This window comes from Drosophila gunungcola, chromosome 3R (genome assembly GCF_025200985.1).
Source record: "Drosophila gunungcola strain Sukarami chromosome 3R, Dgunungcola_SK_2, whole genome shotgun sequence".
Lineage (NCBI taxonomy): Eukaryota > Metazoa > Arthropoda > Insecta > Diptera > Drosophilidae > Drosophila > Drosophila gunungcola.
The window spans coordinates 12,496,799-12,521,755 of NC_069139.1; the positions used below are offsets into that span (position 1 = coordinate 12,496,799).

Genomic DNA, 24,957 nt, shown 5'->3' on the forward strand with positions numbered 1-24,957 from the left:
AACACATTCCCAGGCCTTTTCCAACACATGTCTGGGTATACATTTTCTGATAAGGATGCAATAAACATCGCGACTAAGCAACTCCAAGTTAATGAATTAAAAATGCCTTAAGAGACTTCCGAAAAAGTGCCATGTAGAGTTAAAACAGTGCCGCAGAAAGTGGGAATGGAGCACCAATCAAAAATCATCACCAAGCGGCCCCAACAAGGCCTATTCTAGTCGGGAAGTCGTTGCAGCCGCCCATCGCCAGAATGTCCAATGATGTGCAGGTGGCCCGAGTGGCCAGGATAGCCACCGATGTGCCTCGTCGCACTGGCAAGCAGCGGGACTCCAGCGGATTCCAGGGCAAGCACTCCTGCAGCGGGGCTGGCGAGGATTTCGAGTACGTCTTCGGGAGCATTTCACCGCGGGGCGGAGGCCCGATTAGCAGGCATCTGGTGGGATCCTGCGACCTGGACTCCCCGGAGCACACCCAGCGGGACACAACCGAGAGCGACAACAACATATCCAGCTGCTCCACGCTAGACATTGTCAACAAAGTGAGTGATAGACTTTACACAGAGCGAAATAACTTTGAGTTTGTTATATGTAGGGGGTTATAAGAGTTTCCTTTTAGTGTCTTTTCATTGAGAAATTCAAAAACATTAACATTTTAACTCACTGCAAAGTTTTTATTTGAAAAATACAAATTTATATTTAAACGTTTTTAGGGGCAACGCTTTTGTCCTAAAAAATACAGTAAAGATTACACATACGACACGTAATCCAGTTATAATATCGTTGCAAACTATCCTATTTCTAACATTGTACAAACGTACTTCAAATGATATTGTTTTACTAAACTTTTGCTTATTATTTGAACGGGTGAAGAAATGCACTAAATTTACAATAATTTAATTAACTATAAACTTATATTTCAAAGAATGCAACCGTTATATTTCTTTAGAATTAAATTATTATAGATTTCCTGCGTAGGATAATTGATTTTAGAAATCCCGAATTTTTGAAGTGTTGCGTGTTTGGGGTTTTGGAACTCGGGTGGGCGTCCAGTGCGCAGCTGCGTGTCGAAGGCTGAGGGTCAAGCTGCAGCGGCGGAGAGCGCGGATGCACCAGCGGTCGGATGACGACGTAATCGCCAGTCGAAATTTTCCACTGGACCATGATTTCGGAGCAACTGCTTCCGCGCAGCCTGAGCTGCCTGTGCTGCAGCGATACTCCTTCTGTGCCCACCGACAAGCGTCGCAGCTGGGAGTACACGCTGATGGCTCATCCGCTGGCCAGACGACCCATAAACGTGATATCCCCAACGCTAGCAATCTAGAAACTTCTAATCCGCCTCTTTCCCTCTGTTCCTCCCCCAGGTTGAGCAATTGTCGGTGCAGCAGCTGGAGAACCGGGTTCGGGAACTGACCCAGCGTCTGCAGCAGGCGGAAAGACAGCTCACGGATAGCAACACTGAGCGGGAGACATGCAACAAGCGGCTGGAAGTGGTCAGTCAGGCACACGAGTGCCGCATCACCGAGATGCACTGCGTCATTGCCGAGCTAAGCAAGAAACTGCGCAGCAAGCAGGAGCACATTATTATGGAGGAACAAGAACCTGAAGGCAGTGGTAAGTAGAGGTCCTAATTGAGTCAGACAAGTACCTAATCCTCAATCCCACTTTCAGAACTAAGCTATCAAGAGGGTTCCGTGTACAACTCCGAGCTAAACCTCAGCAATCCCGATGCCGAGTGCCAGACTGAGCCACTGGAGGACCAGGAGGGCGCCTGTAGTACCACCAGCGTGGGCAACATTGCCCACAAGCCGCAGGAATTCAGTCACAAGGGACAAGTGGAGGCACTGCAGGAGGAAGTGCTGCACCTGAGGGCTCAGATTGCCCTGCTCCAGTCCGAAATTTCCACGAAGGATGCTTTCGTAGTGGAGGAGCAGACCAAGGTGGCCTTCTTTGGCTGCGAAACAGAGGTCAACGAGTGTGGGCAACGGCTGAATGATTTGAATGGTATATACACCGGTCCTACCGAGTCCCATCTATATTTGCATCTAAAATCTACCCTTTCCAGCTTGTGTTTCCTTGACCAGCCCGCAGAAACGTGTTCCCGCCGTGCCGAAAATGGCGGAGAGGGTCAAGTTGCGATGCGCCAGCAAACATGAATCTAGTAAAGATCCATCGCCCGAGCAGCACACTTCATTAAGCAACGAGGTGAGATGATCATCCTATCATTATAAGAACGCATTCAAATCGTTTTCCCTTGAAGCACATCAACCTAGTGGAGCACTTGGTGTGTGAGCTGAAGGAGCAGAACCTTTTCATGGAGAGCTTCATGGAGCCCCTGCAACTGAGCAAGGAATTGGAGCGACTGCAGCGGCGAGTGGAGCACTTGGAGATGCGCAACACCATGTTGGCACTGACTCTGGACGAGTGCAAAGAACACACGGAGCACCTGTATCTGCTCTGCGGCAAATACGAGTCCAATGCAGTGGCCTTGCAACTGGCGCTGAATTGCAGTGATCGTGCCATCGAAGCCTACGACGTTATGCTAGCTCTGCTGGAAAGCAAGTGAGTTCTCCCAATATTACCCTTCACTGAGTCTCCTTTACTATGAAAATGTCCTTTTTAGGTTGGCTCTTTTGGGTGAGAAGTCAGCGGCGACGGAAGAGAGCCGTCGATCGGTGGAGGCGGTGGCCAGGCATCTGCTTGCCCGTCTGGACAGCGAGAAAAACGTTTGTGAGAATAGTCTGGGGCCGTGGCAGCACAACATTAACCTGGGCCCAGAGGATGCCCCCAAAATTGGACGTACCTGGTGTTCCGATGACGACAATCGCCTGCGCTACCACGTCTCAAAGCTGAAGGGACGCCGCTCAAGCGTCCAGCACACCATCGTCAGCCTGGAGTCACCATTTAGCGACATATACGAACAGAAGCGTCTGGCTTTGGAGAAAAAGCACGAACTTCGCGGCGAGGACAAGAAATCACCCATCGACCTAGAGACGGCCGTAATCATGCAAGAACTCATGGAGCTGCGGGATGCGAATATTCAGCTGAAAACTAAAATGGACGAGGCCGAGCAGGAGCGGCAGAACGCCAACGAACGGGTAGGTGTACTCCACGAAGCTCTGAAGCAACTCCAGATCAGCAACCGGGTCTCCTATTCGGAGGCGGAGCACGCAGCCCTCACGGAACAGCAGTTGGTGGAGGCTTTGACGCGAGAAACGGAGCTGAAGAGCCGCATTCAGACGCTGTTGGCCAATGTCACCGCCTCGCAGAAGGCATCCGACGAGAAGTACGAGCAACTGCATCGGAATGTGCGCGAACTGCAGAAATCTAACCAGTAAGCTTCCCTTTTATTATCTTAATATTCACTATGCTTCACTACTGCATCTAAACTTCATCTTCTTCAGCAACTTGGGACAAATGTTGGACCACAACAAGCGCAAGTACCAGCTGCGCGTGAGGAAGCTGGAGCAGAAGATCGTTGACCTGCGGCTGGACCACGAACCAGGCCGCAATCATGTTCCTGAGACGACTCTGTAGGTGTAAGGACGTGCATGTCGGCCCACCAGGAGGACTGTTCAACTAGGTGTGATGCGGGCGCGCTTGTCACATATCCCGCTAAAGATCTATCCCCTTGATCATACCGCTTCTTTTACCTTCAATGCAATGCCCATCTAAATCGGAAACATCCGCCCAGTAGACGCTCCTGGATCCGACATGACCAAGACAGTATCACGAATGTGCCATGCGACTAACTTGCAGCCGGCTGGGACTAGGACTATGTCCTCCCCCGCAGATCGAGCTGCAGCGACTACATACTCAAATAAATACATATTCAGAGGTGCCATGAGCAAGGCTCCAACCTATCCAGATATCCGTGGGATTGGAGCATCCGTCTCTGGGCCACAAGCAATTAAACTAAGGAGTTACTCACGACGCATACACGGGATCCTATATTTATACAATGTATTCGCATTTTGCTTGTTATATGAATTCAATATGTATTTAAAATTGTACAAATTATAACATCTCTACCGGAAAATTGTTTGGTTTTTAATATTCAACGGCGCCAATAACTTATCGATAAGCTACAGTAATCGAGGATAAAAGATGACCATCTCTATATCGCGGTACAATGTTGCAAACTATCAAAACAACAAATAGCGTTCTTGTGAAATACAAATGTTTTGAAAATTTTACCAACTAGCTTGTTAAAAATGAGTTGCCTAGAAGAAATGGAAATCGTGGCACCTATTGTAGAGGCAACTAGCGAATCAAATGCAGATAGTGGGGCAAAAAGAAAATCCCCCGCAGAAGCCTCAATTAGAGGAGATGAAAATTCTGAGGCTGAAAACAGCCCAAACAAACGAATAAAATCGGAGGAACCAGTGGTTTTAACTAAGGACGAACCAAAACCTGATACTCCTGTTGAAATTAAAGCAGAGCCAGCGGATGAGGATGCAGAGGAGGAGGCTCTTTCCTCTTCCGAAGCCTCCACCATTGATCCAACAATCCAGGTAAAAGCAGAATCAACAGTTAACGGAAACTCACCTGCAGCTGCGGCAGTGGTAAAAACCGAACCGAACAATTCCAACTCCAATGGACAAGTAGCGGCTGATTCATCTGTATCCTCGAGCAGCTGTAGGATTTCTTGCCGGTTCGGAATTCGTTGCTACAGGTACAAAGATATGGGAAATTTGAATCTATTTAACTCAACCAACGCCGTTCCGACAGACGAAACCTAGCTCATCGGAGTGCTGAAGCTCATCCAGGAGACCAGGACTATCGTAGACCCGACTTCCCGGAGCCTCCGCTAGGAACTCCGGCTTGTCCCTATGGAAACGCCTGCTATCGCCGTAACCCAGTTCATTTCCAGCAGCACTCCCATCCGCCGGATTGTAAGTAGGACGCTTCCTTTGCTCTGGCTTCAAGATGACTAAAGGTCACTCTAGTCAATTCCGCCCAGAACATCCGCAATCGTCTGCGCCAACGAAAAGCTCATCGTCAGAATGACAACGACGGATCTGGTACAGATGAGGAAGAGGACCCCTTTGGAGGCGACAATGATAACGATGCAGACTATCGTCCAGGCGCAGATATCGACGAAGACGAGGATGATGAGCTGGAGTTTGAAAGCCAGCGCATAAATAGCGATGATTACGATTAGACTACACATTCCCATTCATTGTTAGCTTAGACTAAGCGTTTCATTTACCAAATAATTGGTTTAATATATATATTAGTTTGTTGTAAACTTATGTCTAAGGAGTTTTTCTAGTAGAAGCACTCATCCACATCTTCGGCTGGCTTTTGGTCAAAGGTGGCACCCCATTTGGAGGCCTCACCGCCGCGTACTTTCACATTGTAGCAGACATTCTCGGCCTTGAGGACGCTCTGCCTCATGGTGGTGATCTTGCGCCAAAGTTCTCGGGCTCTCTGGCAATTCAGACTGATGTAACTGAAAGGGAATGGCTATCAGCCCTGTACATGTTAAGGGAAGCTACTTTATTTACCCAGTGTAGAAGTGCTGCAAAGTCTTGCAGGTTTCCAAACAGGTGTCGGTATCCCCGCTGCCCAGTGAATTGATGCAGCGGCGCATCAGCTCACCAGTAAGATCAGACAGACCCAGAATATACTCAGTAGGGTCCACGAAAAACTGGAACTTCTTGGGACTGAGGCTTTCGTCGGCCGTAAGTGCCACCACCTCCATTTCCTCGCCTTCGGTTGGCTCCCCCTTGGGCTTGATACTCTCCTCGACGTACTGCATCACCGCCTGGATGGCCTGCCAGTCGGACACGCTCTTGGACTGATACTCGCCTTCCCCGTCTTCGTAGCACAGGTACTCCATGTAGGTATACGCCTCGATGAACTCCTGCAATCCCGGTGAGTACGCGCCGCGGAACTGGTAGACATCCTGGTCACGCAGCTCAAGGGCCACGGCCCTAAAGTTCACCTCAATCAACTTGTCCAGGCGCTGGCGTGCCTCCTCCAGGACCTTCTCCTTGTTCTGCTTACGCGAGTCGATGGAGTGCAGCAGGAAGATTATGCGCTTGGACTCGATGGTGATGTCGCGACTCAGCTTGACAATCCGCTCGTGGCGGTCGTGTTTCATGGTCAGCTCGTTGGAGTAGTTGCGAAAAGCCTGAACAATAGGATTCTCCTCATCCAGTTGCACCGGTTGCATTGGGCGCTTCCTGGGTGCATTATTCCGGTGACCAGCATTTCCGTTCTTCGGCATAGTGAAAGGTTTTCTTCACTTTTCTAGCACAACTTTTAAAAAACTACAAAATGGATAGACAACTCCGATTTTTTTACGTTGTAAACAAATTTGTCGGCTTTCGGTAGTGTTGGTAAACACACTTCAGCTGCAAGAGCTGGCAACGCTTGCTGCCGGCTAAAATTTTACAGCACTGCGGTTGTGTTTATTCACTTTCGTGGCAGAATTGGTTTTAATTATTTAACTTGAATTCCAGACAAAAGCAATGCATGATCCCGTCAAGAAGTCGGCGCACCTGACCACCAGCTCGACCAGTACGGCGGAAAAGCTGTGCTTCGACAAGAATGAGTTTATGAAGGTGTGTAATCCCGGCCAGATTTTCGTGTTTCCGTGCTAACATTTCCCAACAGGCAAACTTCTCGGTGGACGAGTTCCTGCACAAGAATCGCAATGCGCCCAGTCTGGAGCAGCTGCGCGACAACCTGGGACTTTACCTAAAAGGCCTGCGAGCGGCGATGATTGATCTGATTAACGAGGACTACGCGGATTTTGTAAACCTGAGTGCGAACCTGGTGGGGCTGGATCAGTCCATTGAGTCTATTCAGCGGCCGCTGGAGCAATTTCGCAGCGACATCGAGAGCATCCACGGACTGATCGACGAGAACGTGACCGAGCTGCGGGCCCAGCTGGAGGAAAAGCGCCAGCTGCGCGAATTCAAGAGTGGACTGCAGAGCCTGAAGAAGGTCTACGAGACCATCAGCAAACTCCAGGACCTCATCGACCGCAAGTTCAGCGGAGAGCAGCCCATCAAGGCCGTAGACCTGGAGCGGGCTGCCCTGGACTTGATTCAGTTGCGCTTTCACGAAAAACACTGTTCCAAGCACTTGAATGCCGAACAGCAGGCCCAGATCCACTCGCTGGAAGACCATATGCATCAGCATCTGCGCCGCTTCTTCAATGACGCCCTCAACCAGGCCCGCAACTCTGTACCGGAACCGTTGGAGCGCTGCCTGCGCATCTACATCACACTAAATGCATGTGGTCAAGCCGAACGCGTCTTTCGCGAGGATGTCGTGGCACCCTACATGGCCAGCGTCATCGGGGAACAGCAGCTGCAGAACTCGCCGCAGGGCCTGGCTGGCATTTACAGCAAGATCCTCAATTTCATTTCCCTGCACATGACCGACCTGCTCCGCCTTACTCTCTACTCCGACAAGTTTCCGGGCTTTAACTTTGTGGTGAACAGTTACTGGGCCGATGTGGAGTCGCGGCTTGAGCTTTACATGAACTCCATATTTGCTCCCGGAAACTCTGAGGTGTTCTATGTGAAATATAAGTGCACCCGCGACTTTCTGAGTAAAATAGAGGAGCTGCTGACCAGCTCTGGGGAGCAGGCGGTGGCTCTCTATCGCCAGCACAAGCAAACTAAGAGCTTCGAGGCCCGCTGGAATCTCCCGGTTTACTTTCAGATATGCTTTCAAGTATGTATAATTTAAATCTTACAGCCAAAGTTTATGCCTTTACCACTGGGCTTGATGTTTCCAGGAAATTGCTGGTCAATTTGAAGCCAAGTTGGAGCCTGTACTGCAGGACGACACTTTGAAAAACAATCTCGGTGCAAGGGACTACACATTAACGCCTTTTAATGCCGCCAAGGAGGCCATGTCACGATGCTGGGCAGAGGGAGTTTATCTGCCTGAGGTGTTTCCCAAGTTCTACAAGCTGAATGTACAGATAGTGCTCCGTCTTTCCCGTTGGATCACAGATGCCATCGCTGTGTCAAAGAGCACAAACTTCGCGAGGTCGTTCACTCGACACCAGTTGCTTATTGCTTTGCATGCTGATATTCGCAAACTGGAAGCTTACCTGCCTGAGCTCCAGCAGTTGATTGTTCAATCCGTGCCCGCTGAACAGCGTACAAAGGCATTCAACGATGTCCTGGCCAAATCTATGGCTGCCTTAGCCGACACACTGGGAGCGCATTTGACCAGTATACAAAAGACCTTGGTAGAGCTGCTGATCGCAGAGTGCGAGACGGAAAATGTGCGCCAGGTGAACGACTTGCCGCGATTGTATCGCAAAACCAATCGGGAAGTTCCCTCCCGCTGCTCAGGCTACGTGGAGCAAATGCTTCGGCCTCTCAAGGCTTTTGTCCAGCAGCATGAATCCCAGCTGGGCACTCTAGAGGTGGAGCAGATTCTGTCTGAGGTTGCCAGTCAAATTACCAAGGCGTAAGTTGAAATGGTCGTTCATAAAAATGTGTGCCAACTGTAATCTCTAATATTTTTAGATACTTCAATGTGGTGAGTGATGTGCTCACATCAGTGCAGAAGACTGAAGAGTCCTTACGTCGGCTACGGAATGTTAAAAGTGGCGGATCCGCTGTGCCGTCAACAGGAAGTTCATCTGTGATGACCGACGATGACAAGATTCGCGTCCAGCTGCGAGTGGATGTCACATCATGGAAGCAGGAGCTCTGCAAACTGAACTTCCAGGCCACCCAGATCGAGAAGCTGGTCGAGCTGACCAACATGGTGGAGGACAGCATCAAGCTGAAGGACAACAGTGCTTAGACGCTAACAACGAACAGTTATTAAACATATATACTTCACTTTATTCTTGTTAAACGAATTCTAACGATTCTTTAGGCACATTTACTGATTGTTTTAGGACTACGAATTGTATATAATATATTTAGGCATATATGTATATCATATATAAATGCATTGATTTTCACGATCGTTATTGGTAAATACAGACTGTGGCAGGGACTTTCCCTCGAAGTTATTCGCTGTTGGAATGAAACAGAAAAGAGATTGCGGATAATTAAGCGGCTGCGGTCGTCAACATGTGGCCATAGAACAGTAAAAGTAAAGTTAACGAATATTGCAAAAAATAAACGGCAGGCAAGGACCCATGCATAACATAACTCAAGCTTGCAATGTTATATACAAAGGTGTTTAGGAGTATGTATATAAAAATGAGCGGCCTAACGGAAGACAAACAGGATTGGCTTGCTCAAAAAAGAACACAACAAGGCCTGCTACATTACAGCTTGAGTTCCTCAGTGTCCGGCAGTTTGCGGAAGAACCATTGCACATGTTCCTCGGTGACATCGGCCAGCTGGGCTGGCTGCCACTGCGGCTTCTGGTCCTTGTCGATGAGCAGGGCGCGCACTCCCTCCTTGAAGTCGCTGCGCTCCAGATGACGCACGGCCAGACGATACTCCATGATGAGGCACTGGGCCAGCGAAAGTTGCGAGCCGAGCTCCAGTTGGCGGAATGTGACCTTCATCGAGGTGGGCGACACCTTAGACAGGGTCTGCCAAAAATAAACAAGCCATTATGTACGTGTATGTGTGCCAGTTATGCATCTAAAACACTGCTAATTGACTGGGAGCAGATCAAATATGAGGCGCTAAAAGCGTGCCAAACGTTGATTAGCCCAGCCAATTAACATCCGATTGTGTTCTTATCACTGTGAACTGCTTACCTCAAGCGTTTTCTTGGCCCACTCGCTGCCGTCGTTCTGCAGGTTCTCCAAAATGCCCTCCACTGAGTCCGCCGAGAAGTTTTTGTTGATCTGTTCCAGCACGGGTTGCAGAGAGAAGGGTTTCTCTGGCGTGGAATGGAACTTTTGAAGCAGCTCCGGCACATCATCCGCATCCGGGCAGTTGAGCAGCGCCGTCTCAAGATCAGGAACCTTGCTGCTCTCACAGAAGTGCGTGGCAATGCCCGAGTAGAAGACATCCCCACCGCGCAGGCGGTATCCTGTGAGTCCTAGGTAGAGTCCCAGCTTTCCCTGCAGTCGGGGCAGGAAGTAGGAGCCACCCACGTCCGGGAAAAGTCCGATGGCCGTCTCTGGCATGGCGAAGAGGGTCCGATCGGTGGCCACTCGGTACTTGCCGTGCACACTGAGGCCCACGCCGCCGCCCATGGTGATACCGTCGATTATGGCGATGTAGGGAATCTTGTAGTTGCCGATCAGGGCGTTTGTGCTGTACTCCTCCCGAAAGAAGCTCTTCGACTCGTCCGTGGGACCAGCCTCGACCAGGGCACGAACATCTCCGCCGGCGCAAAAGGCCTTGTCGCCTGTACCCTTGATGATAAGCAGCGACTTGGACTTCTCACACTTTTTCAGGTGCTTGTAGATCTTGCGCACCATCTCGAGGTTGATGGCGTTCAGCGCCTTGGGACGATTGAGGATTATCATACCCTTGTTGGACGACTCCGTGGCCAGCACGGAGGAGGAGGATTGGCGGGCTGAGTAGGCCATTGTCGGTGGTTTTGTGCTTGATATCGCTGCGATCAGCGGCAATGGGCTGCAGGTGCGATGACCGAATGTGTACACCAACCTTTGAATTGGGCCTTGCTGGGCGGCAAATTGTTTTCGATTAGCTAAGCAATTTAATTTGCAGGAATTTGCATTACTTACCATTTTGAACGGCTGTCTGTCGCTGTGTGTGGCGTGTGTTTTGTGTTTCGCTCAATGTTGCGCAATAGAATTTTAACACCCGCACAGCTGGTTGTTCTTGCGGCGACGTTGCCAGACATCTTGCCTGCCCGAAGTGATTTGGGGTGTTCCAAAAGCGTATTCTTCACAAACCGTTAATAATCTCTCAACAGTTTTTAGATCATTGCAAGAGCTGATTTGACAAAGAGACATTGAAAAAATGCTGACTCTTTTATCTAATTTAACATGTTTATAAGATTATGGGCGTTGGCAGCTCTCATATTGTATTCAACACGTATAGTTACAGCTTTTAATGATAGTATCGAGAAAACACAAATGTAAGAAACAAACTAGTTAAAAATCAATAAAAAAAATAATTATTAAACCATTAAACGAAATATAACTCCTTTTGAAACCTATTCACCAAAGCTTAAAACAAATTTCGGAACACAATTGACATACATACTGACAATAAAGCCAATCGAGCGGTCTGGCAACACTGCGATTGGCAATTGTACTTCTCGCGAATAAGAATAAGAAAAACAAATTTCGTATAGTTACTTTATCTTTTTTTGTCAACAAATAAACGGTGAGTAAACATTTGTAATTAGCACGCAATCGGTGGTCGGTTGTCAGTTGAGCCAGGGCCAGCAAGTGGCTCGCACCGAGATTGCCATGCCGCAGTTCTTTAAGTTCTCCAAGCTGCGGACAAAGCGTCGTCGCTCATTATCCACTTCCACTTCCGCCTCTGTTTTCATGTCCTCCTCCACGGCCACCAAACAGATGAACTATGACGGCCTCCTTTCCAAGTTGACCGACGAGAAACTGATGCTTTTTGAAGCCGCTGGTGAGGGCAGCATTGTGGAGGGCAGGCGGATGTGCGGCCAGGATGCAGATCCACTCTCCCTGCCGCTGGTCGAGGACGGCGCCATCGAGGAGGAGCAGGTGGCCCCCATTCAGACGATTCCCCGCGACACCGTGTTCGCCGTTCCACGCGCACCCTCGCCCTCGCCCGTGAGCACATCAGGTGCGAATTTGAACCTCAAGTCGGAAAACGCTGCGACAGCAACACCGCAGCGCAAGATATCGACGTCATCACGCTTCATGAACGCCTTCAGTCAGCTTTATGGCGGCAGCAGCAGCGCTCCAAGCTGCGGTCACGTGGAGCAGCACAGCGAGGAGCCCGGTGACCTGGCGGCCAATCGGACGCCCACCAAGGGCATGGAGTCCAAACTGGTGGCCATGTGGCACAATGTGAAGTACGGCTGGAGCGGCAAGATGCGCCAGACCAGCTTCTCCAAGGAGCAGCCCGTGTGGCTGCTGGGACGGTGCTATCATCGCCGCTTCACGCCGCCCGTTAGCATGGAGAGTTCCATCACCGAGCTGCCCAGCGGAGCGGATACGACGCCCGACAACGCCACATCAGCTTTCGACAGCATACAGGCCTCATCGACGTCTGGCTCCTTGTATCCAGCGCTAAATCCGCAGCAGATTGACGAGATTGTGGTGCCCCAAGAGCTGGGAATGGACGCTGTCGAGAACCAGGTGGGCGAACAGCCCTGGGAGGAGGGAATTGAGGGATTCAGGCGCGACTTCTACAGTAGGATATGGATGACCTACCGGAGGGAGTTCCCCATAATGAATGGCTCCAACTACACCTCGGACTGCGGCTGGGGCTGTATGCTGAGAAGCGGTCAGATGCTCTTGGCCCAAGGACTCATCTGTCACTTTTTGGGGCGCAGTAAGTTGTTTGGGCCATCGCCAGCCAACCTGATTTTAATAAAACTCGTCTACTTACAGGCTGGCGCTATGATTCAGAGTCTCAGTTGCACTCCACCTACGAGGACAACATGCATAAGAAGATAGTCAAGTGGTTCGGGGACAGCTCCTCGAAGAGCAGCCCCTTCTCCATACACGCCCTGGTGCGGCTGGGCGAGCATTTGGGCAAGAAGCCAGGCGACTGGTATGGCCCCGCCTCGGTCTCCTACTTACTAAAGTAAGTGCAGACTGTTATCAGATCGAGAATTGAGAATCTTTATCATGGCTAATAAACTTTTACCTCACCGCAGACACGCCTTGGAGCATGCAGCTCAGGAAAATGCAGACTTTGACAATATCAGCGTCTATGTGGCCAAAGATTGCACGAGTGAGTACAAAAAAAAAAAGGAATACCCCAAAACGAAGATTTACAAGATAATTCCATGACACATTGATACGCCGATGAGTAATTGCTGCAACCTTGTTACTGAAGCTCATTACTCATGGAATTATTTGATAGTGTATTTGATTTGATAACCAAGTTTCCGTGTTACCGTGTTACCGTTTCAGTTTATATGCAAGATATCGAGGACCAGTGCAGCATACCGGAGCCAGCCCCCAAACCCAATGTGCCTTGGCAGCAAGCAAAGCGACCGCAGGCGGAAACGCCTAGGCCGGAGCAGCAGCAGCACTGGAAATCCCTTATAGTACTCATACCCCTGCGTCTGGGCAGCGAAAAACTAAATCCAGTGTATGCTCATTGCCTGAAGCTGCTGCTTAGTACGGAGCACTGCCTGGGCATTATTGGCGGCAAGCCGAAACACTCCCTGTACTTTGTGGGATTCCAGGAGGACAGGCTCATCCATTTGGATCCGCATTATTGCCAGGAAATGGTGGATGTGAACCAGGAGAATTTTTCCCTGCACTCCTTCCACTGCAAGTCTCCACGAAAGCTAAAGGCCAGCAAAATGGATCCCAGCTGTTGCATCGGATTCTACTGTGCCACCAAGAGTGATTTCGACAGCTTTATGGAGAGTGTACAACTGGTAAGCCACAACCAAACCCTTATTCTCGCTACATCTCACTAACTATGTAAAATGTTACAGTATTTGCATCCAATGCGCTGTGCCTCCGGGGCAACTGTGGACAAGGCGGCCGGAAGCCATCAGGGCACGTCTCAAATGACAAGCCATCAACAGAGCGAGCAAACGGAGATGAACTATCCGCTGTTCACATTCTCTCGCGGTCGTTGCCTGGATCACGAGCGGGATGAGATGAGCGATTCACTATACAAGCCGCTTATAAAGCAGGTGGCCGCATTGGCGCAGGAATTGGGTGCCCAGTTGACGCCGCCGCAACATGGCGACGACAACGATCAGGATGATAGTGAAAGCGAAGAGTTCGTGCTGCTGTAGAACGTTACCGCCCCATAACCTTGTTGCTGTGCTAGCTGTGTTATTTGCTCATTATTATTTGATTTAGTTCCCAACCGCCGTTGCTCGCTTGTTCGCCTAGAAAAACCCAACAGACCCGTATCTCAAACACAAAGACTTTGTTTTACCTTTACGCCTACGCATATAGTACATAGACGCATGCATGTATCTTGAATATTTACTGATGTCCACGTTAATCTCTCTTTTGTTCGACTTGTAGTCTCGCATTCTGCCAAAGTGTTTCAGATTTTTCCATGTTCCAGCAGCCCGATCTGTTTATATGTGTTATATATATAAACTTGTGTAATTTGCGGTATTATTATTTTAAAATCATGAAACTTTAATGGAATTGAATATCATTTTACAATGGTGCCACAGCTGTCACTATTTTCTGAAGTATTTCATGTAGTCCTTACGTTTTAGAACTTAGTTAATTTATGTAAGTCGTCATGTAATTGTTCGATCATTAATTAGTTGTAACATTAATTGTATATACCCTCGAGTAAATTAACAAATAAATAAATTATCCTAAACTTATACTAAAAATAAATAGGTTTTACTGATGGGATACGGATGCATTGCACTTTGGTTTTAATCGTGCTAGATTGATCAATTTAAAATGTTATTTTGAATGTCTTTCATTAGTAAGTACATGTATGTATATGTTTCTGGGACTAGTGACTGAACGCACAACCTCAGTTTTGGTTCAGGATTGTTTTATTATTTGCCTTTTTCTTTCTAAGACAAACAACTCTTGGTTGGCTCTATAATTGCGGTGGGTTTTGGAAGCTAATGCTTATCTTTGGATGACCTGCGCCTCCCGCTCCAGGCGTTTCAGAAGCTTGCTGAGATTCTCCCGCGCTGTCGTTGCCCTCGCCGCATTAATACTTATCGCCGTTCGATAAGCCTCTATTGCCTCCTGGGTTTTGTCCCAACGATGATAGAGCACCCCGAGATTCGTGTGGTAAAGCATGTTGTTGGGCTCCAGCTCAATAACACGCTTATAGATCGACTCAGCCTCAATGTAGTGTTTCAGCTTGCCAAGGACATTGGCGCGAATGAACAGGATGCTCACCTCGTTGGGCAGATGCTGCAGGGCCTGATCCGAGAGGCGCAGGGCGTCGTCCTGCAGTCCTCGATTGTCCAGCATTGTGAGAATGTTGGCCCAGGCTTTTGGCTGGCGGGGATTCAGCGCCACGGCGTGCTGCCAGTGATGCAGAGCATCGGCGTAGCGTTTCTGCTCCAGATAAAGATTTCCCATGTTGTAGTAACAGACGGCAAAGTTGGCCCTGTACTTCAGTGCCTTCTCATAGCTGGCCAGTGCCTTGTCAAACTTTCCCTGGGCCGATTGCACAATGCCCAGATTCATCCAGGCCGCCGGAAAAGCTGGATACGCCTGCAGAGCCAGTCGAATATAATCTTCAGCTGAGGCCAGTTGACCGTGCTCCCTGTAAAGGTTTCCGAGGTTCATCAGGGCTGATTCATAACTGGGATACAACTCAATGGCCCTGTGGTAGTGCTGGAAGGCTTTCGTATTGTTTCCCGTATCAGTGGCCAGCCGGGCGATGTTGTAGTGCACCTTGGCGTTGTCGGGACACACCTGTAAAGCGGATTTGAACAGCTGCTCCTCATTAAGCCAGTCGGTGGTCCGCTGTCGCGTCCGCAGCATCATCACGGTGAAGAGCAACATCAGAAGGATCCGCAGGGCAGTGCGCCAAAGGGATTTACTCGTGCTGCAGTCATACCAGTATAGAAATCCATAGATGGACACAAGACAAAAGCCGATGGATGGGACGTAAAGAGTCCGCTCTGCGATCACGAATCCCACGCAAATGATACCCGACGCTGGTAGAAACGGAATAACCATCAAGCCCAGAGCTAACATCATTCCAGGCAGGCGGCGGAAGTTCATCAGAGCCACCAGCACCAGGGAGTAGAACCCGATGACGCCCTGCAGTCTCAGGTCCCAGATGCTGGTCACCAGCTTGACGCAGCCCAAGGCCCAGTCGTAGCAGAGCCAGTGGGGGCACAGCATCAGCCAGATGTTCATAACCAGCAGGTACTGCTGTGAAAGTCCACGGGTCAGGATGTGCTCGTTGTGGGCCACTGGGTTGTCAACTTCCTTGAACGTTGGCGTCTCGAAGTCTTGCCACCATAGCCGAACCGTCAAAAGACCCAAAGTGCCCATCAAATAGACCAAGTAGCTAGTCCGGGTGCGCAATAGATTCCACTGATCCTTAAGCTGCAGATGGAAGTAGCCATTCTGAAAGTAGTCCAGCAGCACACACGACATGGGGATGGTCACTGCGGACTCCTTGAAGAGAATTCCCACGGCCGTCAGGAACACGATCAATCCGCCTGTTTGAGGACCATGTTTTCCGGAGTTGGCCACGGTCAGCAGAAGGCACAGCAAGTGGATCATGCCGAACATCAGCTCGGCCCTGCCCACCACACCCGAGACCGCTTCTGTGTGGATTGGGTGGGCGGCAAACAGCGCTGCGGATAGAATGGCCCATCGCTCCGTGTTCACCTCCGGCACGTACAGCGAGCGCACCAATCTCCACATGAGCAGCGTATTGACGCAGTGCAGCAGGAGATTAAGGAACTTCATGTGGGCGGCATTCAGGCCCAGAAGGGCGTACTCGCAGTGGAACATCAACGTGGTCAGTGGCCGGAAGGACTTGTGCGAATCGGAACTGAGCAGGGAGGCGCCCCAGAAGTCATGTGTGAATATCGCCGTCCAGTTGGTGGGCAGGGTGTTGACATCCCGGTTCTTGACGATGGCCACCGTGTCATCGAAAACGAATTTGGACCCACTCAGACCTCCACATCCATAGCAAACTAGGCAAACCAGCACCAGGAGCGCCTGGCACACCATGCTATGCAGCGCAGCATTGTGAGCCAGGCCCAACATCCTGGGTTGCATTTTAATTGCTGCTCGCTCTGCAAATTTTAATTCACTAATTTCGCTAATTCTAAGCTGCGTTGTTTTGTATACATTTTTTGTTGTGGTTCTGGCCACTCACTTGTGATGTCTATTCAGCGATGATGATAAAAAATGCAGCTAGAAAAAAGCTAGACAAATATAAAGTATTATGAGTAAACCATATTACTCCAAATATATCATTAAACTTATTATTGCTTGGCAATAACAGTAAAAAAGAAATAAAAAAAAAAAAAAAACAAATAAAGAAGTAAGAGCAAAATAAAATAATAAAATTTATTTAAAATTTAGCTTGACATTCGCGCGTTAACGTAAACTACAGCAACAGCTGTTCATCTGCAGTTAAAAACAAATCGTTGGAAAATTCTGTGAAATCACAAGGAAAAATTAGTTTTGTCTTTAAAATGTCCGAGGAAATTCTATTTGATTGCCTGCATGCAGAGATAGTCAACTATTGCCTAGATAGCAACAAGGTAAAAGACCCATTAAATTGAAAAACAAATGTAAGCAAAGATATCATATTGGTTCCGCCTATTAGGAGCACGACCTGGCCACTTTGGAGTACATAGGCTTCACCACCGGCTACCGCCTGATTGAACGGCTCACCCGCGAGGTTTCACGCTTCAAAGACGAGCTGGAGACCATGAAGTTTATTTGCACCGACTTCTGGACGCTCATCTACAAAAAGCAAGTGGACAACCTAAGAACGAACAACCACGGCATGTACGTGGTGCAGGACAAGGCATTCCGCTTCCTAACGCGCATCTCACCGGGCACCAAGCAACTGGAGCACGCGCCCAAGTTCGTGGCTTTCACCTGCGGGCTGGTGCGTGGAGCCCTCAGCAATCTGGGCATCAACAGCACCGTGACTGCCGAGGTTCAAAGCATTCCCGCATGCAAGTTCCACATAGAAGTAAATAGAAACTAGTTACGACATAAGGCAATGATTTATTACTACAATTATATAGTTACTAAAGACTAGACTAAGCTATTTTCTCGTAAAACGTCACAACGTTGCAGTCAGTCCAGTTGAGGCGTTCTCGGAGAGTCCACTGGTCGACTGGCAGTTGCGGCTGGACGGGATTGGGATCTGTGTGGATACCCAGAGCAGGCAGTGGTCCAATCAATATAAGCCATTTTCCTTGAAAGACCCTAAGATAGTCCAGGAACGCCGATCGATTGTTGAAATAGCAGAAGAGCAAGGCACAGGGAGAGGTGGCATTGCAGCAGCTGGTCAATAAATCCGTATCCAGTTGGCTGGTCTCCTCCACATAGTTGAGCGGTATGAAACTCCGAACGGAGTACTTACTCTGCCACCAGTTGCGATCGACTTCTAGGCCAAACATAGTGGTTTTCCGCCCACCAGCTGCAGTTATCAGCCATTCCAAAAGTCCGCTGCCGCAGCCTATGCTCAACACACTCTGGAGGTGGTGCATGGTCAGAAGCTGATTGAAGTAATCCAAATCCACCGATGTGGGCCACACCCAGAGTAGTTTGCGCTTTAGCTGCTGATCGAGGCAGTCGCCCAGGGCGAGCAACTTCCGCCAGTTGGCCGACGCACCATCAGTTAGGTAATAAATTTCCCGCAGGGTCTCGAGTTCCGAACGCTCGTCCAACATATTGAATACTGATAGCTAAGAATTAAGTGATTTTGCTGCTTCCGATGGCCGGCGAACTTGGCAATGACGTGGGCACGCGGAAATATGGCTAGCGGCCAAAAAGGCGTTTACGGTTCGCTTCGGTTCGCAGCACCTGACTTATCTCTAATAAATCAGAGGGCCTGCGAAGAAGGGCCAACGTACTAGAGATCAATTTGTGTGCTCGTTTTCGTACCAGCATTTGAAATTTTTGCGCCAGTGCATCCCGCTAAATTTGGAGCTGCCTTGGCCCGGGCCACACGGCTGACGTTGCTGCAGGGTGGATTCTTGGGTCTCGTCGAGACTTAGCTCATTTGTGTACTCTTCGTTGTCCAGGTCCAAGATGATCTTGCGGTAAAGTTGGACGTTCTTCTCAGGCATGACATCCGGCAGTGGCAGGTGTTCTGTTACCACATCTGCTGGATCCAGCTGCATCTCTGGAAGTGGAAGTGGCAGTGCCGGCTGTGGTGGTAGCATGACTGGCTCCACGTTGCCCACGCTCTGGATCACGCTATTGTATCGCACGCTCTCGACTGGTCTTTCCACCGCCGCTGTGGCCTCCAGGGCCCTGGATCCCGGTGTAACAATCTCCACACTGCTGTCGAACGCACAGCCGGGATGCATTGACCGCAGATGTCGCAGCATGTTGTCCTTCCGGTTGACTGTGATTTCGCACTGCATACAGCGGAAGCGTTCCACACCCTTGTGCTGCTTCAGGTGGCGGCCCAGTGCATCTGCGTCGTTGTAGCTTTTGCCGCACAGGGAACAGGATAGGCGCTGGCGATTCGAATGACGCTTCATGTGCAGCCGCAGCGTGGTCTGGCGCAGAAAGGACTTTTGGCAGATCTTGCACTTGTGCCGGATGCTGTTCTTATCGTGCTTCCGCAAGTGCTGATTTAGATTCGCCTTGTTCTGGAAATTTTTGGAGCAGAGTTCGCACTTGTAGGGTAAGCCCAAATCGGTGTGGATCGCCAGATGGCTTTTAAGGGAGCTCTTGCGGCGGAAAACCTTCTCGCAGTGCGGGCACACATGCTGCTCCTGGCTGTGGGTTAGCATGTGGCGTTGAAGAACAACTGGCTGTTTGAATCTTTTGCCGCAGGCGTTGCATGAGTGTTCCGGTAGCTTCGCATGGCTGCTGAGGTGGTACTTTAAATGGGAGCGAGTGGCAAATCTCTGTAAGGAGTGTGGAGTCGTGATATGTTGAAGCAGAAAGGAAACCTCCAACTTACGCGACTGCATTCCTTGCAGCTAAATTTCTTGAGAAGATCGTTGCCGCAGGCCAGGTGATAATATTGCTGAGTGCGACTGCGGAAGTCCTTTTTGCATACTGTGCAATGATATCCCCGATCGGTGACTACGATGCGTTTGTCTGCAGAAGTAATTGCTTTGGATTCCTGTTGCTTTGGTGTCCTGGCACTTTCCTCGCTTGCAATTCGGCACTCCAGGCAATCGGATACATCCGCCACAAGGCAGAGGCGGCACTTCATGTGTCCACAGCTGTCGGTGACCAGACGATTCTCCCCAGTCGCCTCGCAGTTGCACCGAGGACATTTAGTCATCGCTTTAGTTAAAAAACATTGATGAAGCGCAGAGAAGTAAAAACTGCAACTGCAGCGGTTCTTCTTCTTTCATTACATTTTCAGACATTCACCACGAAACGTAAACAAAATACACGGTTAAAAATTCATGTCTTGTTTTTAATATCCTTTATCTTAAAACTAATAATTAAGAAGATCTTTAAATACGAGTACTATGAGCTGAGTTTTTCTGTGTCCACCCTGGACTATTCACACATATTTTCCAACTCCAGGCCGGCCACGTGACCAGGAAACAGGTGGGCCTTCTGCATGGGCACCTGCACAAAGTAACGTTCACAAAACTTCGGATTGCGTCCGCACAGAACCTCCGTGAGTATTCTACTATAGCTGACCTTCTTGGTGATCAACAGGCGGCGGGTCTCACCAGTACCATAGCTGCTGGATTTCAAGCCAAAACGGCTGGCCATCCTGCAAGGGAACACATCATAATCTGACAAGTTTTAATCACAGATCAAGGGCTTACTGGTGAAAAGAGGCGCGTTCTTCTTTCGAAAAAGTGGGCTCAAACTGCATGTCACGCAAATCGTCCGATTTCACATAGTTTTCAATCAGTTTGCGATAGTCAGCGAGATTTCCCTGTGGATTTATGGAGCCCAGGCCGTTGCGATTGCTTTTCAGCAGGTAACTGAGAATTTAAAGAAGGCTATAGGGCATTCATTAATTTTAATTGGAGTCTAGAACATACCCCACTGGCTCCTCACGCCCCTGCTTCAGTCGACCCAAGCCGCCGCCCGCCCAGCCCATCAGACGCATCATTCGATAGCCCTTGTTGCTAGCATCCAATTTGGGATCCCCCAGGCTGTCGGCTGACTCCTTGGTGACATTGATGTTCACGCCGTTCTTGCTCTTCTCCACCTTGATGGTCTCGCGCGTGGCATTCAGCTGGAGAAAAAGGTGTGAAAGTTTACATCTGGCGTCAATCATCACCGGACTATTTATACCTTAATGCTGTAGCAGTGGGACTGGAGAAGGAGGAGTGCTTGTTTAAAGGCGGCCAGCTTGGCCGCTTTGAGGTTCTCGCCCTGCCCCGAACTTATCACCGTGTCATTTAGCAATACTTCGGCGTATTTTGTCGTGTCGCTGACTGGCTGATCCTGGCTTGCGCGCTCCTCGTACTTCATGTTGACAGTGGTGCAAGAGTTTCGCAGGCAGCTGCGTCCACCGGCCAAATACAATATGAGGGGGCCGTAGCGAAGGCCCTGGAAAAGATCGATTGGCTCGCCGCCGCCGAAGCACAGGCGTTCTCGTGTGAATCTGTTTGAGCTATCCTTTGCGGAGTCCGCTGCAGGAGCGGCTGCAGCCCGGCGCCCTAGTTGTTGGAATTAGGCATTAGGCAGGCTGTGGTCTCTGGCTCTTATAGTTACTAGTGATATAAAGAATCTTCTCCTCCGCCTCTGGGCCACTAATTGTTCTTCCGTCTACCTTTGGCACGCTGCTCCGCCGCGTCCGAGGCCGAAACAAAGGTGCGCTTCAGGCGCTGATCGCGTTTGCGCCGGAACTCCTCCGCAATTTCCTTGGACATTTCGGCCACCAGGCGCATCGTCTCGCTGGGATACTTGCAGCCCATGAACTCCATGTTGACGAACGTCTGGGCCAGGCACACCAGGCGGTCCTCCTCGAAGCGCTCCTTGTGGGCCAACATGAAGCTGCGGCGCAGATCCCAGTGCTCCTCGCTCTCGTACTCCGTGCGGTAGCTGTCCACATCCCAATCCAAAGAGAACTCCCCTGATCCGTAACCGCCATCCTCCTGGCCCTTCGCTTTGACTTTCTTCTGTTTTGGATTTATGTTGGCTCCTGCATTCTCGATCTTCTGACGTTTGCTTGTAGCAGACATTTTAACAAGATATCTCAAGCGTTTTTTTCCGGTGGGCATATAAAATGGGGCACGCTGATTGTTTATCGATAGCCCTTAATGTAATCGATTTTATTTCATTTTAACCATTACGACCTTATGACATTGCATTGACGATTTCGTTTATTGATGGATTCATTTAAGCCCAGAAAGAGTGATCTATATATGAAAATTGTAAAAATATGTTTATCCCGCTGACTTTAACGTTATAATGTTATCTTTAAATGATGAAACATATTTCTGATACCTTATTACATTTTCCGTCTCAGTGTTTAAATTTTAACATGTAATTGTAATTGTAATTTTTTTTCTAGGGATGTTATTAATTTCTATTTCTTGGTTATCTGCTCTAATTTGTTTGCAAAATGATTTTAAAAAGTTAAAAGCATGCAATTAGTCTCCTTCCAACAATATAATGTCATAAGGCCATATACAATGGTATTTATTTTCAGGCCAGGTGGTATTTGTTGTCATTTTCGGCGCGGTCACACTGATCACGGCTCCCACAGCCATTCCGTCGTGCGTGTGTGTTTTCAAGTTCCTGCTTTTAATTCATGATTTTTTGGTAACTTGACTATCATTTGAAGAGCGACGCGACGCCCAGGACCTCAGAAACTAATTGCCAAAGTGTCTTCTCCACCAGCGAGTGCACTAAGTGAGAGATCAGCGCGAAAACTGCCAACATGAGCATACCCAACGAGTACATAGCGAAAACGGAGGATGTGGCGGAACAGGTAATATTTAATGGCTACTGCGGATTATGCTGCTGACCAGGAGGCCCCCATAAATCTATATGCCCCCCGGAGTGCCTTAATATAGCCAGAAAGTGTTTTTACGGGCAAGCCCTGGCAGCTGCCGACTGGGAAAACTGCCAACGTCACCCAAACGCGGCAAAGTTCGAGGGTCTTGGCTGCACTATAATCACGATCCGCTGACATGGAGGCTACATGCCAGGTGTAAACTTGCAATATGGAGCACCTTGATTTATAACTATCCAATCTCCAGTACATCAATTAACAGTTGTTGCGTCTGCCGCAGGGAAAACTCTCTCTCGCTTCCTCTTTCCCACCCGCGAGTGTGTGTGTGTGTGTGTGTGAGTGCGAGAGAGCTGTCTTCGCAAGTGAAAGTGCTGAGAGAGAGTGCGGGTTAGGTGGACGCCAGCGACCAGGTCGAGTTCCGTAATAGTCACTAACAGCGTGAAAGCCAGGTGAACTTGCCCGCGATTTACATATATACATTTATTAAAATTACATGGGGAGGCCAGGCAAAACCCGTTAGCTGGCAGATAGCAATCGGCAGATAGAGCGTTTAAAGACACGTCACAGTCAGCGCTCGATTTTCACTGACTACGCGCAAGCCACGCTCAATAGCATTGTATATTTCGATCTGTTATCACCTTGTCGGTGGCCGCCTTATCATCCTATCAGCAGCCATCCTGATCGCACTTTTTCGCTTTTGCAGGTTATCAAGCGCGGCAAGAATGTGCTGCCCACGGTGGCTCGTCTGTGCCTCATCGCCACCTTCTTCGAGGACGGCCTGCGCATGTACTTCCAGTGGAACGAGCAGCGCGAGTACATGGACATGAGCTGGGGCTGTGGCAAGTTCCTGGCGACCGTCTTCGTTCTGGTCAACCTGCTCGGACAGCTGGGCGGATGCGGCATGGTGATGGCCAGGTTCAAGGTGGACATAGCGGTGGGCCTGCTCTTCTTCATCGTGGTGCTGCAGGTGAGTCTGCCTCCTTTCTCTTGCGAGTAAACTTTGTTTTTTAATCAGGATACTCCGTTTGCAGACCGTGGCCTACTCCATTCTATGGGACTTCCAGTTCCTGCTGCGCAACTTTGCACTGATCGGAGCCCTGCTGCTCGTCCTGGCCGAGGCCAGGATTGAAGGACGCAGCCTCTTCGCCGGCGTGCCATCGATGGGCGACAATAAGCCCAAGAACTTCATGCAGCTGGCCGGCCGCATTCTGCTGGCTTTCATGTTCATCACTTTAATCCGTTTTGAGCTGAGCGTGTGGCAGGTCATCCAGGACATCATCGGCTCCATTCTGATGGTGCTGGTTGTGCTGGGCTACAAGACGAAGCTGTCCGCCCTGATCCTGGTGGCCCTGCTCACCATCCTGAACCTGTACCACAATGCCTGGTGGACCATTCCGTCCTACAAGCCACTCAGGGATTTCTTAAAATACGACTTTTTCCAGGTCAGTCATTGATAATAGCCTGTGTATGGTACCCTGTTACATTGTGTTATATTTGCAGACTCTGTCGGTTATCGGTGGTCTCCTCATGATCGTGTCCTTGGGCCCTGGCGGCGTTTCCATGGACGAGCACAAGAAGAAGTGGTAGAGGGACCCGGCACCGGTCGCCCCTTGCCCGAAACACTTTCAACAATTGACTTTAACCGTGTTTTACTCTTTCCGAGAAATGTTAGTTAGGATTTACCATAAAATGGGAAAACAACAGGAGCAGCAGCACAGCACCGGCACGTATAAGAACTTGACAACTTTCAATAAAGGGACTTCCGCAATACCCTTTCTCCACTGGCTTTATCATAGGGATCATCCAAACACCCCAAAACATCTTCATTCGCGCACATTCAACGACAAACTTCGACTACATTTAAGACATTTTCTTTTTGTACATAACGAGAAAGCAAGAAAAAAGTGTGGCCCCTTTTATAGCCCCTCCCAAATGAGAGACATAACTGATTTTTGTATCTACTGCTTGTCAATATCCATATTTTTCGCCGATTTTTTTATATGATTTGTACGCTCTTATAAATAAGTTGTAACCTTGGTGTTTGCGTTTTGTTGTTTGCTAGAAGTTTGAAAATGAAAACGATGTATAAAATATGATGTACCAATTGACAATGATTTGTTTCTTTCGTTTATAAGCAAAAGTGTAATAGAATTAAATTGTAACGTTTTAATAAACCTAAAAAAGAAATACCGACTACTAAGTGTTTTAAACTTGGCGCCATTTGGCCGGTGAATGGCAAATATTTAATTTGTTGAGCAGCACTGAGCCACAGCTGACTGGCTTGTTCACAATAAAAAGCGGAAATAACGATATT

At 49.1% G+C, this 24,957-nt stretch overlaps 12 protein-coding genes across 18 annotated transcripts; 6 read left to right on the forward strand and 6 right to left on the reverse strand.

Annotated features, from left to right (window-relative positions):
- Window positions 1-57: 57 nt before the first annotated feature.
- On the forward strand, window positions 58-4,036 carry LOC128252621 (colorectal mutant cancer protein). Of its 2 annotated transcripts, none has more exons than XM_052980507.1 (7): window positions 58-539; window positions 1,362-1,611; window positions 1,669-2,001; window positions 2,063-2,202; window positions 2,258-2,559; window positions 2,621-3,331; window positions 3,402-4,036. In XM_052980507.1, exons 1-7 carry the CDS (start codon window positions 252-254, stop codon window positions 3,532-3,534), a joined length of 2,157 nt encoding a protein of 718 aa, XP_052836467.1. In that variant the 5' UTR covers window positions 58-251; the 3' UTR covers window positions 3,535-4,036. The 2 variants fall into 2 exon arrangements, with proteins under 2 accessions (XP_052836467.1, XP_052836468.1); XM_052980508.1 differs by lacking the exon at window positions 58-539 and adding an exon at window positions 1,053-1,294.
- Window positions 4,037-4,104: 68 nt separating this feature from the next.
- LOC128252640 (aprataxin and PNK-like factor) lies at window positions 4,105-5,231 on the forward strand. 3 transcript variants are annotated; one of them, XM_052980534.1, is made up of 3 exons: window positions 4,105-4,672; window positions 4,729-4,892; window positions 4,961-5,106. In XM_052980534.1, coding segments are annotated over exons 1-3 (627 nt in total). In that variant the 5' UTR covers window positions 4,105-4,211; the 3' UTR covers window positions 4,963-5,106. The 3 variants fall into 3 exon arrangements, with proteins under 3 accessions (XP_052836494.1, XP_052836493.1, XP_052836495.1); XM_052980533.1 differs by having other exon boundaries at window positions 4,106-4,672; window positions 4,947-5,197; XM_052980535.1 differs by lacking the exon at window positions 4,105-4,672 and having other exon boundaries at window positions 4,772-4,892; window positions 4,961-5,231.
- On the reverse strand, window positions 5,231-6,274 carry LOC128252639 (translin-associated protein X). Its single transcript, XM_052980532.1, has 2 exons — window positions 5,508-6,274; window positions 5,231-5,452 (listed from the first exon to the last, which is right to left on the reverse strand). The coding sequence occupies exons 1-2, from the start codon at window positions 6,230-6,232 to the stop codon at window positions 5,269-5,271; spliced, it is 909 nt and encodes a 302-aa protein (XP_052836492.1). The 5' UTR covers window positions 6,233-6,274; the 3' UTR covers window positions 5,231-5,268.
- A 71-nt stretch (window positions 6,275-6,345) lies between these two features.
- LOC128252622 (conserved oligomeric Golgi complex subunit 2) lies at window positions 6,346-8,951 on the forward strand. 2 transcript variants are annotated; one of them, XM_052980510.1, is made up of 5 exons: window positions 6,346-6,409; window positions 6,468-6,569; window positions 6,622-7,692; window positions 7,757-8,442; window positions 8,502-8,951. In XM_052980510.1, the coding sequence occupies exons 2-5, from the start codon at window positions 6,477-6,479 to the stop codon at window positions 8,782-8,784; spliced, it is 2,133 nt and encodes a 710-aa protein (XP_052836470.1). In that variant the 5' UTR covers window positions 6,346-6,409; window positions 6,468-6,476; the 3' UTR covers window positions 8,785-8,951. The 2 variants fall into 2 exon arrangements, with proteins under 2 accessions (XP_052836470.1, XP_052836469.1); XM_052980509.1 differs by having other exon boundaries at window positions 6,382-6,569.
- On the reverse strand, window positions 8,802-10,806 carry LOC128252633 (3-hydroxyisobutyryl-CoA hydrolase, mitochondrial). 2 transcript variants are annotated; one of them, XM_052980525.1, is made up of 4 exons: window positions 10,646-10,806; window positions 9,704-10,582; window positions 9,264-9,532; window positions 8,802-9,002 (listed from the first exon to the last, which is right to left on the reverse strand). In XM_052980525.1, the coding sequence occupies exons 1-4, from the start codon at window positions 10,646-10,648 to the stop codon at window positions 8,996-8,998; spliced, it is 1,158 nt and encodes a 385-aa protein (XP_052836485.1). In that variant the 5' UTR covers window positions 10,649-10,806; the 3' UTR covers window positions 8,802-8,995. The 2 variants fall into 2 exon arrangements, with proteins under 2 accessions (XP_052836485.1, XP_052836486.1); XM_052980526.1 differs by having other exon boundaries at window positions 8,802-9,532.
- Window positions 10,807-11,121: 315 nt separating this feature from the next.
- LOC128252624 (cysteine protease ATG4D) lies at window positions 11,122-14,404 on the forward strand. Of its 2 annotated transcripts, XM_052980514.1 has the most exons (6): window positions 11,122-11,252; window positions 11,447-12,404; window positions 12,464-12,659; window positions 12,733-12,809; window positions 12,992-13,467; window positions 13,528-14,404. In XM_052980514.1, exons 2-6 carry the CDS (start codon window positions 11,447-11,449, stop codon window positions 13,834-13,836), a joined length of 2,016 nt encoding a protein of 671 aa, XP_052836474.1. In that variant the 5' UTR covers window positions 11,122-11,252; the 3' UTR covers window positions 13,837-14,404. The 2 variants fall into 2 exon arrangements, with proteins under 2 accessions (XP_052836474.1, XP_052836473.1); XM_052980513.1 differs by lacking the exon at window positions 11,122-11,252 and having other exon boundaries at window positions 11,272-12,404.
- LOC128252623 (protein O-mannosyl-transferase TMTC4) lies at window positions 14,171-16,934 on the reverse strand. The gene has a single exon (XM_052980512.1). It carries the CDS (start codon window positions 16,778-16,780, stop codon window positions 14,651-14,653), a length of 2,130 nt encoding a protein of 709 aa, XP_052836472.1. The 5' UTR covers window positions 16,781-16,934; the 3' UTR covers window positions 14,171-14,650.
- A 178-nt stretch (window positions 16,935-17,112) lies between these two features.
- On the forward strand, window positions 17,113-17,779 carry LOC128252643 (trafficking protein particle complex subunit 6b). Its single transcript, XM_052980538.1, has 2 exons — window positions 17,113-17,271; window positions 17,337-17,779. Exons 1-2 carry the CDS (start codon window positions 17,203-17,205, stop codon window positions 17,724-17,726), a joined length of 459 nt encoding a protein of 152 aa, XP_052836498.1. The 5' UTR covers window positions 17,113-17,202; the 3' UTR covers window positions 17,727-17,779.
- LOC128252642 (uncharacterized) lies at window positions 17,727-18,427 on the reverse strand. Its single transcript, XM_052980537.1, has one exon. It carries the CDS (start codon window positions 18,415-18,417, stop codon window positions 17,782-17,784), a length of 636 nt encoding a protein of 211 aa, XP_052836497.1. The 5' UTR covers window positions 18,418-18,427; the 3' UTR covers window positions 17,727-17,781.
- Window positions 18,428-18,606: 179 nt separating this feature from the next.
- Window positions 18,607-20,073, reverse strand: LOC128252629 (zinc finger protein 567). The gene is made up of 2 exons (XM_052980521.1): window positions 19,665-20,073; window positions 18,607-19,608 (listed from the first exon to the last, which is right to left on the reverse strand). The coding sequence occupies exons 1-2, from the start codon at window positions 19,992-19,994 to the stop codon at window positions 18,607-18,609; spliced, it is 1,332 nt and encodes a 443-aa protein (XP_052836481.1). The 5' UTR covers window positions 19,995-20,073.
- Window positions 20,074-20,111: 38 nt separating this feature from the next.
- Window positions 20,112-21,955, reverse strand: LOC128252628 (uncharacterized). The gene is made up of 5 exons (XM_052980520.1): window positions 21,456-21,955; window positions 20,975-21,342; window positions 20,719-20,915; window positions 20,497-20,658; window positions 20,112-20,441 (listed from the first exon to the last, which is right to left on the reverse strand). The coding sequence occupies exons 1-5, from the start codon at window positions 21,904-21,906 to the stop codon at window positions 20,219-20,221; spliced, it is 1,401 nt and encodes a 466-aa protein (XP_052836480.1). The 5' UTR covers window positions 21,907-21,955; the 3' UTR covers window positions 20,112-20,218.
- A 394-nt stretch (window positions 21,956-22,349) lies between these two features.
- Window positions 22,350-24,836, forward strand: LOC128252641 (surfeit locus protein 4 homolog). The gene is made up of 4 exons (XM_052980536.1): window positions 22,350-22,619; window positions 23,347-23,610; window positions 23,675-24,085; window positions 24,144-24,836. The coding sequence occupies exons 1-4, from the start codon at window positions 22,569-22,571 to the stop codon at window positions 24,228-24,230; spliced, it is 813 nt and encodes a 270-aa protein (XP_052836496.1). The 5' UTR covers window positions 22,350-22,568; the 3' UTR covers window positions 24,231-24,836.
- Window positions 24,837-24,957: the final 121 nt, after the last annotated feature.